This window comes from Lynx rufus, unplaced genomic scaffold (genome assembly GCF_022079265.1).
Source record: "Lynx rufus isolate CCGP_SWC_20201006 ecotype Redwood Valley unplaced genomic scaffold, mLynRuf1.p SCAF_8, whole genome shotgun sequence".
Taxonomy (NCBI): domain Eukaryota; kingdom Metazoa; phylum Chordata; class Mammalia; order Carnivora; family Felidae; genus Lynx; species Lynx rufus.
In genome coordinates, this window is record NW_025814896.1 from 38,641,067 (window position 1) to 38,656,062 (window position 14,996).

General features: G+C 37.2%; 1 protein-coding gene across 1 annotated transcript in view; it reads left to right on the top strand.

The window, feature by feature from the left end:
• SPTLC3 (serine palmitoyltransferase long chain base subunit 3) overlaps positions 1-14,996 on the top strand; it is a 129,751-nt gene that overhangs the window by 23,849 nt on the left and 90,906 nt on the right. Inside the window, exon 2 of the mRNA XM_047067546.1 lies at positions 5,458-5,643. Within this exon, the coding sequence (XP_046923502.1) occupies positions 5,458-5,643 (186 nt within the window). The remainder of the gene's footprint in view (positions 1-5,457; positions 5,644-14,996) is intronic.

Genomic DNA, 14,996 nt, shown 5'->3' on the forward strand with positions numbered 1-14,996 from the left:
GTCATCCAGTCAGCAAATGAAAGTACCAGGATTTGAACCCTGGCAGTCTCATGGCTGTCCAAGGGCTGTCTACCATTAAGCTCTTTAAGACTGGGCTCAAATTCCACCTCTTTCAGGAAGCCATCCCTGATTCCCCCTGTATGATATGGTCCCTCCATTTGTGGCATCTTTATGACATCTACTTTTTGTTTTATGTTGTGGTCGTTTTTGTTCACTCCCTTTCCTGTCCTCACCCCACCTCCCACATACACCATAACATTAACAATTCTGGGAGAAAGTGACTGTATTTATTGAGTTCATATTCCCTCTGATGTTAACCTAGAACTGTCTACAATAGGCAGCCAACAAAAGACCTGCTACTTTGAATGGAAGACTAGTCATCTGTAAAAGTGGGTCCTCCCAGCATGCCCCAACACCCTGTTTATTTCCAGATGTGACAGGAATTCAGGGTGAACAAACCTCAGGGTGTCACAATGTCCCAAATGAGCAGGTTCTCTGGGCCAGGTGGCTCAGGATCTATTTCTTTTCAAGGCTATGAAGGAAAAGTTAGAACAGAGAAGAAAAGCACATTACAGATTACCATGCTGTGTCAGTATTTGGCCAGCAAATTTATTAAGCAATATTTTAATGCTTCATTTACTTTGAAAAGACAAAATCTCATATTTCAGAATAACTATCCAACCCCAGATTCAGAAATCTTTCCCAAGAGCTATGATGGACTTCAATTTTAAATAAAGGGATATAGTAAATGAGTTGCTTTCCATCTGTTTAGACCTATATATTTCCATGTGACTTTGTTCTCCATCAAGATATCTCATTTTCTCCCTGCCAAATAAAATTACATTAAATTAAATTAAAATAAATAAATCAAGCTATATGAGAGAAAATAAAGTTGATATTGGTTGGAGCTGATGGGCATTGTTGAAAATTTCTTCTTTATGTTATAACTTTCTTCCAGAACAAGTCACAGGGGCAAAATAATAGTTACACAAGCTCAGGCTGTGCACCCAACTGAGAGTGTTATTTGCATCTAGGTAGACCATTGTGTGCACTGCAGGTTTGCGTCAGAGCCAATGTAAGCAGAAAGTTCCCATGGATTTCAGGGGAAATGTGTTGCTTGATTTGGCCACATGTGGAGCTCATAAATGGATATAGGGCCAGGAAAGGAAAAAGGGAGAATCTTCTGCTGATCTTCACAGGATGGCCTGGAAGTTTATCTCTTTTCATGGGGTTACATAATTTAGCCATCTTTGAAATCAACCAAAGTGGTTAATTTGTGAGCAGACTAAATCAGTTTTCTGGAAGTCACCTGTATTTGGCCCCTTTTACTCACCCTTCTTTCCCTATGGTCCCTAATTTTGTCTCAGACCTACTGTTCTCTATAATTAGTCCTTTATCACATTCACCTTCAATCATGGCTTAAATTGTACCTCATAGTAGTTGACTCTGTCTCAGCCAGGGCCTCTCTCTTTCCCTGCATCTCTAACTGCTCATCAAACAGTCCCACTTCTGAGAACCATAACCACCTCCAACTCAGCATTGTCTTCCCCCATAAGCAGCACCCCCTTCTAATTCCCTCTGTCTTCTTATCAACAATACCATAATGCTCCTTGCAGATACTTTTCATTTTCCTCTTCCTCGACCTTGTACCAACAAGTCACAAAAGTTTATCAACTCCTCCTCATGAGGATCTCAGTCTCTTTTTCTGGACTCTGACAAATCCAGGAAGAAAGGAAGCTAATTGTGTGCCCCAATGATGTGGAAGGAACCAGGAGATGGTTCCTAACTGAGTCAGGAGGTCACTTGAAACGCAGGAGACAGATGCAGTCCAAAGGTCAAACACAGAATAGAGCCAGGGAAAGGAGCCAAAGATTGGCACTACAGTAGTAATATCAGCTGTCCACCAGACCTACAGGACTGCTGTGAGGACATAGTGAGAAGGAGGTCAAGAAATCAGGAGCCAGGGACCTGGTCTGTTTTGTTCATCTTAGTATCCCCAGAACATAGCATATAGTCAGCTCACAGTTGGCACCCACTGAATACTCTGTAATCCCAAATACAGGACATTGATTATAACCTCTCATTCAAGACCTCATATTAAGCAATGCTATCTCACTGTCATTATTTGAGACCACCAGGTAATGTTTGGGGAAGACATGTGAGACAAGAGCAACATCCATCCATGTTAGTTTTGGGTATCTAGAAAAGTAACCTGATATAATGGATAAATAAGGAGGCAAGGAATAATATCTCATGGAGTTTTGATGTAACAATTTAAGTGTTCAATGTCATTATAAAAAGATTTTTTAAATTGCTTTAAAAACAAGTTATGTGGAGATGAGAAATATTCATATACAGATACATTTATTATTATTATTATTATTATTACTATTTGAGAGAGAGAGAGAGAGCACACACGAGTGGGGGAGAGGAGCAGACAGAGAGAGAGAGAATCTCAAGCAGGTTCCATGCTCAGCACAGAGCCTGACATGGGGCCCAGTTCCACAACCTGAGCCGAAATCAAGAGTCAAATGCTCAACCAACTGAGCTACCCAGGGGCCCCTACAGGTAGATTTTTTTGATTGTCATATATTTTGTGGCTTGGGATAAAACTTCCAGTGACTAAGTCACATAGAGATCCTATAACATTGCAGCTCAAGCAACATAGAGGAAAGGAAGGTGACATGTTCTAGAAAACTGTGTTGATGGAATCAAACAGTGCTGGTAGTAACAACAGAGATTATGAGAGTAGCAAAAAGAATGTTTCCAATTAACATGATGTCATATAATGCATCATTTAAATATATATGTGTAAATTAAATTAATGCATTAAATATTAGTAGGCATTAGACAATTTCCTGTAAGTCACTAAAAGTTACATATTCCAAGTAGTTAAAACAGTCCTCATTGAGAAATGCAGAATCTGTGCATTGCATTATATTTGTTGAATGAAAGAATGAATGAATGTATAAATATTTATTAAAGACTAAAATGTAATTAAACATTATCCTTAGGAATAATTTACTCACTAATCCATTGAGCCAATATTGATTATGCTACTATATACAAATCAACTAAGCAGGAATCAGAATGGTTTGGTACTAAAAGTGACTTTCCACTGGAATGTTGACACCTAATATAAAGAAATACTTCCTATAACTTTCTGTTATAAAAAATTTCAAACACACACACAGTTAAAAAATAACAAACACTCATATAACCTCTACCTAACTGAATAGTTATTAACATTTCCCCCAAATTGCTTCATATGTATTTAATTTGGAAAGAAATTACAGGTGTCATAACATTTCATTCCCCTAATACTTCAGCATACACTATAAAGTTTAAAACATTTCCCCACATAACTATAACACTACTGTCACTCCTAACAAAATTAACAATAACTCCTTAATAAGATACATACCCAGGCCACATTTGGACTTACACAGTTGTTCAAATTATGTATTTTTAACCAGGCTTTTACAACAACAAGAAAATAGGATCCAATGAAAGAACACACACAGCATTGGGTTGTGTCTCTTAAAGTCCCCTCCACCACAGACCCCTTTTCCCCCCTTTTTTCTTCTTTTCTCCAGCTTTTTGAGGTATAATTGACAAATAAAAACTGTATATACAATGTTATTTGATACATGTAAACACTGTGAAATTATTACCACAGTCAAGCTAATTAATATATCCATCACCTCACCTAGTTACCATTTTTTGTGTGTGGTGAAACACTTTAGATACACTGATCAAATTTCAAATATACTATACAGTATTAACTGTGATAACCATGCTGCACATTAGATCCCAGAACTTATCCACCTCGTAACTGAAGATTTGTGTACTTTGGCCAACATCTCACCCTTTCCCCTACTTCCTGCCCCTTGCAACCACCATTCTACTCTCTGCTTCTGTGAGTTCAGATCTTTTAGATTCCACATATAAATGAGATTGTGCGGTATTTGTCTATGTCTGGCTTATTTCATTTAGCATGATGTCATCCAGGTTTATCTATATTGTTGCAAATGGCAGGATTTCCTCCTTTCTGTGGCTAAATAGTATTCCACAGTACTCTATATTCTTTGTATATTCATCTATCTACAGACACTTAGATTGTTTCTGTGTCTTGGTTCTCATGAATAATGATGGAATGAACTTGGAGGTGCAGATACCTCTTCAAGACACTGATTTCATTTCCTATGGATATATACCCAGAAATGGGATTGCTGGATCATGTGATAGTTCTATTTTTAAAATTTTTTTGAGGAACCTCCATATGGGTTGCATGTTTTCATATTGGTTGTACCAATTTACATTCCCACCAACAGTGTACAAGTGTTGCCTTTTCTCCACATCCTCACAAATGATTGTTATCTTTTATCTTTTTGAGAGTACCCAGACCCTAATAGGTGTGAGGTGGTGTCTCACTGTAGTCTTCATTTGCATCCCCCTGATTAGTGATGTTAAGCACCTTTTCATATACTTGTTGGCCATTTGTATATCTTCTTTGGGAAAATGTCTATTCAGGTCCTTTGCTCATTTCTTTTAAGTTTATTTATTTGGAAAGACAGAGAGCAGCATGAGTGGGGGAATGGCAGAGAGAGAGGGAGAAAGAGAATCCTAAGCAGTCTCCACACTGTCAGCACACGGAGCCCCACACAGACCTCGATCTCATGAACCGCGAGATCATGACCTGAGCTGAAATCAAGAGTCGGATGCTTAACCGACTGAGCCACCTGGGCACCCCTCCTTTGCCCATTTTTAAACATGGTTTATAAGAATTTTTTAGTTGTATGAGTTCCTTATCTATTTTGGATATTAACCCCTTATCATATATATGGTTTGCACATTTTTTTCTCCCATTCCATCGGTTGCCTTTTCATTTTGTTGATAATGTCCTTTGCTGTGCACATTGTGGATTATCTTATTGTTTCCTCATGAAGTCATTTACCACATTCCCTTATCCTGATCCTGATATTTCTTGTGAAATTAATATTAGATATAAACATTTGACTAAACTCAGGTTAAATGTATCATTAGAGTATTGAGTATTACATTATGGTAAGAGCACAGATGCTCTTGTTCCAACATTGGTGATGTAATTTGATCACCTGGTCAAGGTAGTAACCTCAGATTTGTGATTAGGGGGTAACCTACGGGGTGATACTTTGGCATCTTGCAAAAACCATATTCCTCATTAACTTTTCACCTAATGGATTTAGCATCTGTTGAGAATTTTTGCCTGAATCAATTATTTTATTAGGGGGTTGTAAAATAAAATGTAACTTTCTGATTACCCTCTTTAATGATCAATTTCCACTTTTCTCTAAGCACTTTTTATGATCTTAAACATGTCCTTTGAAATTTAAAAGTTTGAAAGTCCAAAGTTTTAAGTATTATATTTTATTGCAATAAAAGAGAACTAACCTTCTATTTTCTTTTGTGTTTTAGCAAAATGGGAAACCACATTTTTACGATAAGCCAATTGTTGAATCCTTTGAGGAAGCACCTCTTCATGTTATGGTTTTCACTTACTTGGGATATGGACTTGGAACCCTATTTGGCTATTTCAGAGACTTTCTGAGGAACTGCGGAATAGAAAAGTGCAACGCAGCCGTAGAACGAGAAGAACAAAAAGTATGTATGTGTACGTGCTTGGATCTTTGTCAATGCATATTCTTCTATTAAATGTTCTCAGAAGTGGTGATACGTGTACAGATCCTAAAACGAGTGATGCTCTCAGAAACCATTTGGGTAAATTCTATTCATCTCCACCCCATAAACCCCATACCCTATGTGTTGGATTTGTTTTTTTTTTTTTTAAGTATTTTATTGAGCAACTAACTACTATTCACCAGATACTGAACTAAGGGTTTTCTCAGACATTATTATATTTAATTTTTATAACAATCCCATGAGATAGGTATTAAAAGACAATTTTTTTAAGTTTATTTATTTTTGAAGGAGAGAGAAACAGAGTGTGAGTGGGGGAGGGGCAGAGAGAGAGGGAGACACAGAATCCGAAGCAGGGTCCAGGTTCTGAGCTATCAGCACAGAGCCCCACACAGGGCTTGAACTCACAGACTGGGAGATCATGACCTGAGCCGAAGTCAGATGCTTAACCGACTGAGCCACACAGGTGCTCCTAAAATACCATTTTAAAGAAATGAAAAAATCAAAATATAAGAGCAAAGGCGTTTGGATAGGACTGTATGCTGGTCTTCTCACTGCAAGATGAGTATTATTTATGTTTTGTTCTAGAATAGAAAAGTGTGCCTGAGTGAAATATGAAACTATAATTTCATTATAGTCGAAGTTTGTCAACTTTAATACCATTTAACATTTTGGATTGGATAATTCTTTGATGGGAGAGGCTGTCTTGTGCATCATAGGATTTTTAAAAGCATCCCTGGCCTCTATTCATATCAGTGAATTAGCATTCTACCACACACTTTTTTTTAAATATGAAATTTATTGTCAAATTGGTTTCCATATAACACCCAGTGCTCCAACCACACACTTTGACAATCCAACATGCATGCAAACATTGCCAAATGCATCGTGAAGTGCAAAAACACCCCAATTTAGAACCCAAGCTAGATACTTTTGATAGTTAGCCCACAAAAGTCTACAGAGCTATCAGGACAACATGGAAAATATTCAGTTATCTGCAAAGAGCCTGAATCTCCCTAACATGTTTTCTAAATCGGTTCAAATGGTTTATGATGCCCTGAATTCCTTTTTTCTAAAAATTGCTTTGAAATACTATGATGATTATGGGCATAGATCATTCCACATGATGGAGACTTGAACACAGCTAAGTAAAGAACATAGGGAAAGAAACCATGGTGTGAAAGAGGTAAGAGAAAGCATTGTACATTCAAGAAACTGAGGAATTCCAATGACTGGACTATTGTAAGTGACAGTGGGAGTATGTGGGGAGAAAGATTGTTTGAGAGGCAAGTAGAGACCACACTATAATGGGTTTCTATAAGCCAAAGATATTTATTATAAGAACAATGGGTAGGCATTGAAAGAATTCAGGCAGAGGAATGCAGATTTGCAGATTAGAAAGACCATGCCCACTGGCCTATGAAGAAGGGATTGCAGGAGGACAGCACAGACCAAAAAACCAGTTAAGAGGCTGATGGAGAAATCCAGCTTAAAAACAAACAAACAAACAAAAAACCAAACAAACAAAAAAGCTAGATGAGACTTTGGGGTAAGACCAGGGTAGTAGTTATAATAGGAGTGGTAGTAAGAGATAAGACCAAGAGATGTTAAAGAAGATGGAGTCAGGGATGATTGGCTTGACCTGGGGAATTAGGGAAATGGACAAATCAAAGACCACACCTAGGTTTATGCCTTAGACAGCTGGGCAGAAAGAAGGCTGTGGAATTCATTGAAATGGGGAATAGAGAAGAAAGATCCAATTGGAGGGGAAAGGGGCCAATTTTTTTTCTGAGAGTTTGAGAATTGGCACATAGATATAAAGGTCTAGACCCTCAGAGAAAAGTCCCATATGGATAGTGTGGATACTGTGGGATCTTTAGAATATCTTGAGCATATCAACATCAAAGCCATAGAAGTAGATGAAATCTCCCAAGGAAGGTCTATGGAGAAAAAAGAGGAAGGAAGAGAAGAGAATGAAGAACTTTAGAGAATTTAGTAGATGTAAGAGATAAAATTCCAATTCAAGACTAGAAGCAAAGTGACAATTTCAAAAGCCTTATAATATTTTAGGAAAGAGATATTTATGCTTAAACTGGGGAAGAGGTAGATGGAATGAAGAAAAGGGAATTATAGAGATATTTAGGAAGTAGAATCAACAAGTCTTGGCAGCTGCAGGTATAGAAAATAAGATAAAGGGAAGAAACTAGGGTAATCTCAAATTTCTACTTTGGTCAGAAACGAGAATAGTAGTGGCACACCCATCACAATGGAAAGGTTTTATGTTGGCAAAAAGATGTCCACAGATACGGTTTTGAGGATGTACAGGTTCTTAAGTGGCAAAGAATATAGAAACAGTAAAATCTAGTAGGAGCTGATGATGAAATGGGAGACTGAAATGAGAAAGCAGATTCCACTTGGCCATTCTCCCAAGGATCCCCACAGCCCCTCCCTGACACCAGCTGTCTGTTCTAGAAGCTCTTATCACCAATCTGCCTGCTCCCTAGGTGTAGGTAACTGGTGCACAATAAATTAGCACATTTCAGAATATTTACTAGGACAGAGAGTGAGTCAAATGTAAATTTCTCAGGTGTGGCATCCCTTGGCAGGCTTAGGCTTCAGCTCTGCCATCTATTTTCTGACCTGTGCCAATATTTTTGCTCTATCAACCCATCAGGGCTAGTTAGTTTGGTTTTTCTAAAGAATTTCTTACATTTCAAGCAGAACATATTTTTATATATATGCAAACTGGTTCTCGGGGAAGCAGACTCTGAGATGGAGAGTTGAGGGCAGAATGGTTTTTATGGAGTGATCTTGGAAGTAACACCTGTATACCTGCAAGGGAGCAAGATACAGGAGCAAGATAAGGCAGGTGAATTGTGATGCAGTCCCAGACAAGGCCTCAGTGGATCCCACAGGGAGCCCTGGAGATGAGAGGGTGCTTCCTCACTGAGGGAAGGTGTGAGTCTCAAAGGAAGATAGATGGGAGCTAACCACCATAGAAGGATGTGATCCTGAGCCAGGCAGCTTCCTTCAGCAAGCTGCCAGCCTCCAACACTCCTGGCACTGGGGGAAGGGGTGCCTGGTCCTGAACAATGGGATACACTGAGCACAAGCAGCCTGTATTGTAGCACCAGTCACTATGGCTGCAAGAACTGCTCCAACCTCCTCCCAGGAGGGAGGCAGTGCATCACATAAATCAGTGCCTTGCATTTCTTTACAAAATAAATGATTTCCCACCTGTTTGACCTCTGTGAGGTAGAGAGCATCAGCCATTGACTCATCTTGATGGATATACCTTTCACATGGCACGCTTTTTATTATGTGTTCCTTCCTTTTGAGCCCCTTTAGACATTTATAGCCTTCCAGAGTAACAATGGCTGCAGTAGCTATATTCTTTTTGATGGGACTTGGTCACTAGAAACCCTAACTTCAGGCTGACCTTTATCCTTTTAATATTTCCCCCAGCCCTGTACTTCTGACAGTACTCTTGCTTTGTGCTGATAAGCTACCTGAGGCACATCTTAAAGTCTCTTGCTGGAAACACGCTGTTTTCCAGTGACTCCTGGTTCTTCTAGCAGACATGAGCAATATATTCCATTCTGGCCACTGAGAGTGCAGAATAAGTTGTCCCATAAGAACAACCAACCAAGAACAAAATGACACTAAGGAAAAGTGCATCCGTGAGGTGGTGGTAGAGAATAGTAATTATGTTTTCCAGAAAGATCATAAGCAGCTGTCTGATTACTGATTATACTCTTTTACTCCATGTGAGTTCTTTTTTTAAAATGTTTATTTATTTTGAGAGAGAGAGCAGAGAGGGGCAGAGAGAGAGAGAGGGAGAGAGAGAGTCCCAAGCAGGCTCCACGCTGTGAGCACAGAGCCCGATGTGGGGCTCGATCACCATGAATTGTGAGATCATGATCTGAGCTAAAATCGAGAGTCAGACGCTTAAGGGGACTGAGCTACCCAGGTGCCCCTCTATGTGCATTCTTTTTATTTGTTTTATCTTTAATAAAAGTAGTAAAAATTTAAGGTGTACAACATGATATTTTGATTAAAATATACATAACAAAATGATTGCCACAGTCAAGCTAATTGACATGTTCATCCCCTCATTTCTTTCTTTTTTTAATCAAATACAAGAATTCATTAATTCAATTTTCCTATCTTCTCTCTCACTGGGATGACTCCTCTCAGACCAAACCATCCTTTCAACTAAAGTGATGCCCCAAATTAGAATCTTTTTGTGTTCTTCTTCTTTTTGATTTCTAGCTCTAACACTCCAAAACATGAGGCTCTGATAATTCCCTTATCTAGATCACTTCATTACTGATTCACTTAGTACAAAATAAGTGAAAAGAATACAAAAATAAAAATCTTCCTCCAGAAGAGCACTAAAAAAGATCATAGGCCCAAGGCATCTGCACTTCTGACAGACTCCACTAACAATCAGAATACAGTGGCAAGGAAAAGGACCATACAGACAGGTACAAGGTTTAAATATTCTTGCATAAGTTCTCCTTTTAACTCTTAATTTTGGGGACACATTGATTTTTTAAACCAAAGACCGCTTCAGCAGTGAATTACAATTTATTAAAGACCTCTGGATAAATCACTTTCTCAATGATGCAACAACTTAACTTTGCAAAATCTAGAAGAGGATGTCAGCAAATAAACCCAAATGAATGTCAAGCAACATCAGAGACTTGAAAAACCTCAAGCACAGCCCCATTTCTCAATCCTTATGTTTCGATAACTGGTTCAGCAAGACCCACTCCATATGGCACTAGCCTGTTGTAAAACATTTCAGTGCAATTTCATGTTCACACTGGATCCAGACAGTCCCCAGTGCCCCTACAAGTAAATCCCAGACATTTCTGGCCCATCCCCAGAGATTTTTACTCCCACATGAAACAGAGTGTTCAGCAAGTTGTAACTGTAAAGAATTTTAAGACAAATCTCCAAATGTTCGCATAAATTAAAAATTTCCCTTTTGCATCCTGATAGGATAGCAGGATTCCCCCAGAGAGACTTCCTTCTGAATAATTTGAAGGATGGGTTCCATTAAGGTCACTGAGTATGAGTTTTGTCCAAAGCACACACACAGATGGCCCAAGCTCTGGTCTTCCTGTTTGGACCTGGGTGAGTCCAAACTCAGAGAGCTTTCATTGGGGTTTCCCTGGGAACATAACATATTAACCAGCAGCTTGTGAGATGGTAATATTAGACCAGTGGTTCTTGGCCTAGGATGCACATTGGAATCACCTGAGAAGTTTTAAAAGCCTCTAATACCTGGGCTTTGCCTGCAAATATTCTGATTGAATTGACCTGTTGTGCACCCTTAGTGGGGTTCATAAAAGCTTCCCACATGATTCCTAGGTATAGCCAAAGTTAGAAACCAGTGTTTTAGAACAATGTTTCTCAGACTTTCCTGTGCATACAAATGGTCACTCCCTCACTTCCTTGATTTAAATATTGCTAAGAAATCAATAGCTTTAAATGCAGCAGAAATTGCTGGCCAGTGAAACCCCCAATATCCCCAAATAGGCTTGGTTCCAAATACCTTCTGACTGCTTCTAAAAAGCAAATGCGCCCTGCAAGGGATGAATATTTTCCACAATTTCTCCTAGCAGTGAAGCATGTACCATAGGTTATAACAGCTCCAAAATGATAGTTCTAGAAATATTTTGTGAAATAAGACCATCAGTAAAATCAGATCACAGCCCCATACAGTGAATACTCAGGTCAACATTTATCCAAACAAATACATATATATATACTTATGTGTACACACACACACACACACACACACACACACACATTACACACACAACGTAATATCATTTAAATGTTAGTTAAATCATTTGTTTAGTTCTTTTACAATATAGGCCTCTCTGCTTCCCTTTGCAAGAAGGAATCTACAAATAGTAGGCAGGCAGAGTTAATTGATTTTGATAAGGTAGAGCTTTGCTATCTATACCAATTAATACTGCCAATGTGTCACATGGGTGAACTATGACAAGCCCTAATGAAGAGTCTCCTCTCAAACTTGTGTCTTTTTTTCCTTACCTTTTTACTATGGAAATAATGAGCAGAAGCAATCTCTTTTTGCATTCTTCCTGTCTTTTTCATGCATGTAATTACACACAAAAGTTTCATTTGCACTTACTCTGTCCTTTCGTAAATGGGATAAATGGGATATCATACACATTGTTGTGTGACTTACTTTTTATCACCTAACCCTTATCTGGAGATCTTTACATGCCAGTACAAGGTTACTTCATTCCTTTTAATACTTGCATGATGGTATTGCATAATGTGGATATATGATTATATTCCTTTTTTAGTATTTTATTATTTCAAACAATTCTTCGATGAATAGCATATGTATTTATTCAAGGATAATTCCTAGAGGTGGCTTTCTGGGTTCAAGGAATGTACACTTTAACTTCTGAGAGATCGGCAAATTGCCTTTCAACAAGCTTGCCTAGCTAGACTCCAGTCAGCAGTACCTAGGAGTGCTTGTCTCTTCACCAGAGCTTGACACGTTGATGTTATCAACATATTTTTTCTTTTGCCACTCTCATAGGTTAACATTTTTTGTTCTTGTCTTGATTTGCATTTTCCCGATTAACAGTGAGACTAAGCTTCTTTTCACATGATTATTAGTGCTTTAGACTTATTCCTCTAGAATTGCCTATTCATATCCCTTGCTCTTAATTTCATTAAATTGTTTTTTCTCACTGATCTCTCTTTCTATATATCCTTATATCAATAATTTGCCTATTAAATGATTTTAGATATTTTTCTAATTCTGTTTCTTGGCTTCTAATTTTTTCTATGTTATATGCAGCCATTTTATTTTTTTAAGTCCTATGTATCAAACATTTCCTTTTCTTTGTTGTTAGTTTTGTTCTTCGGGAAGGGAGAGTTAATCATGTTTAGGAAGACATTTTTTTCATCTTAAAGTTAAAACAAATTTTCCTACAATGTCATTTAGTACTTTTATGATTTGTGGTTTTTATTCATTAACCCATAAATTCACTTGGAATTGATTTCTATGTATTGTGTGAGGTAGAACATTCTTTTTAAAGATTTTTAAGTTGTCTCAATATAATTAATTGCATTTTTTTAATCCACTGATTTGAATTATTGATCCATTTGTCTATTTTTTCATGTAAATTTGTAAGTTTTTAGGTAATTCTTACAGATTTTTTCTCTGTGTATACTTTAGAATGAGCTTTTCAGGCATCGAATTTAAAAAAAATAACTGTTGCCATTTTAATTGGTAATATTAAATCTATAGGTATAGGTGAACTTTGGAAAATTTGACACCTGAATAGTAGTCTTCCCATTAATAAACATGATACGACTCTCTATTTATTTAGATATTTATTATGTTCTTTAATAAAATTTTATAATGTTCTTTATTCTAAGGTCTTAGATTTCCTCTTATGATCATTATTTGGGTACAAGTTTTCGATGGTGGTATTATTTGAATACTATCTTTTTTCTCTATCCCGTATTTTTTAAATGTTTATTTATTTTGGGAGAGAGCATGAGCAGGGAAGGGATAAAGAGAGAGAGAGAGAGAGAGAGAGAGAGAGAGAGAGAGAGAGAATCCCAAGCAGTTTCCCCACTTAGTGTGGAGCCTGACCTAGGGCTTGATCCTGCAAGATTATGGTGAGATCATGACATGAGCTGATATCAAGAGTCAGATGCTTAACTGACTGAAGCCACCCAGGAGCCCTTCTCAATCCCATATTCTAATTAGTTATTGATGGCATATGGGAAAGCTGTTGATATTTTCATATTTTAATTTCAACTGCTACCACCTTAATGAGTATCTCTCCTTAGCTGCCACAGCTTCTCAGTTAGTTGTATTGGAATTTCTAGTAACTTTACATATGCGCCATGAAAAACTGTATACTGTCTTTCAAGTCTATTAGAACAAATGGGCTAACTATGTTATTTGAATCCTCTAGACTTACTTCTTTTTTTGTATCAAGCTTATAATTTCTGAGAAATGAGTATTAATGTTTTCCACTGTGCGTATGGATTTGTCAGTTTTTCTTTTTCTTATGTATTTCAGTGTAACTGTCAGATATATAATCCTGGCTCTCACAGTTCTTGGTGTATTTGTTCCCTAGATTTGCTTTTCCTTGTACTCTGCTGTCTCCAATATTAGTATTTATACATCTGCCTTTTCTTCAGTAGCCATCTCATTATTTCAGTCTTCATCATTTTCAGAAAATGTAGGTCTCTTATAAGCAGCATATAGTTTTATTTTAAAACACATGTGAAAACTTCTGTGTTTAAAAAAATAATAATATAAGCTATGAGCAATTACTTTCTTGAACCATAGGAAATTGCTGTTTTTGTAGGTTAAAAACAGACATTGGCAACTCCTTGTGGTTAAACCTAATACTTTAATTACTCATGTGTTTAAACTTATTCCTGCCATCTCTATATTTAACATTTACATTTTCTGGGGTTTTTTTTATTTTAAATACTTTTCCTTTCATACCTTTGATACATTTGACTGAATTTTCTTTGTTGTACATTTTTTTCTTCTCATCACTGTTAGGAAGTTGTATATAGTATTTCTCCTTACCAGTTTTTAATGGTTTTCTTTGAATTTTTAACACATATATTTAGAATTTAGATAGTTATTCACTAACTAGAGTCTTCCACTGACCAGGTGAAGAATTTAATAATGTTTCTTTCTCCCACATACCCATTTTCCAAGTTATCATTTATTTGTTAATTTTTAGGTTCTGTTTCTCTATACTGCATATACAAAACTACTTGGGCTAAACTATATTCCATCACTTTCTTACTACTTTTCCTGGCATTATTTGGCTTCCTTCTTAGTTATTTCCTTCTGTTTGTTTTGTTGAGGTACATGCTCAATTATTACAGAAAATGTTTTGGGGAATTAAACTCATGACTCCTTACATATTTTCTGACTTTCCATTGATTCGTCTATAAAAGTTGGATAGAAATATGTATAACACTTGGAAAATTATAAAGTATCCTACTAGCTTAAAGGTGGAAAAAGAAAGATTGCCATATTGCAGTAGAAACAAAAGACATTTTTGTGCCTGCATTTTTGGATTTTCCTCAACCCTCCTACACTCCACACCCCCAAAACAATTGTGTTCTTATGGCCCAAATTTCACTCTCACATCTAGCCATTTGTGTCAGGAGGAAAAATAAAGGTAGTGAGTAGGCCAAGTGACAAGTTGAATCTACAGATAGATAAAGATATCTTGCAATGCTCCTGTTTTTGCAATATCTAGTCCAGTTTCATTTTC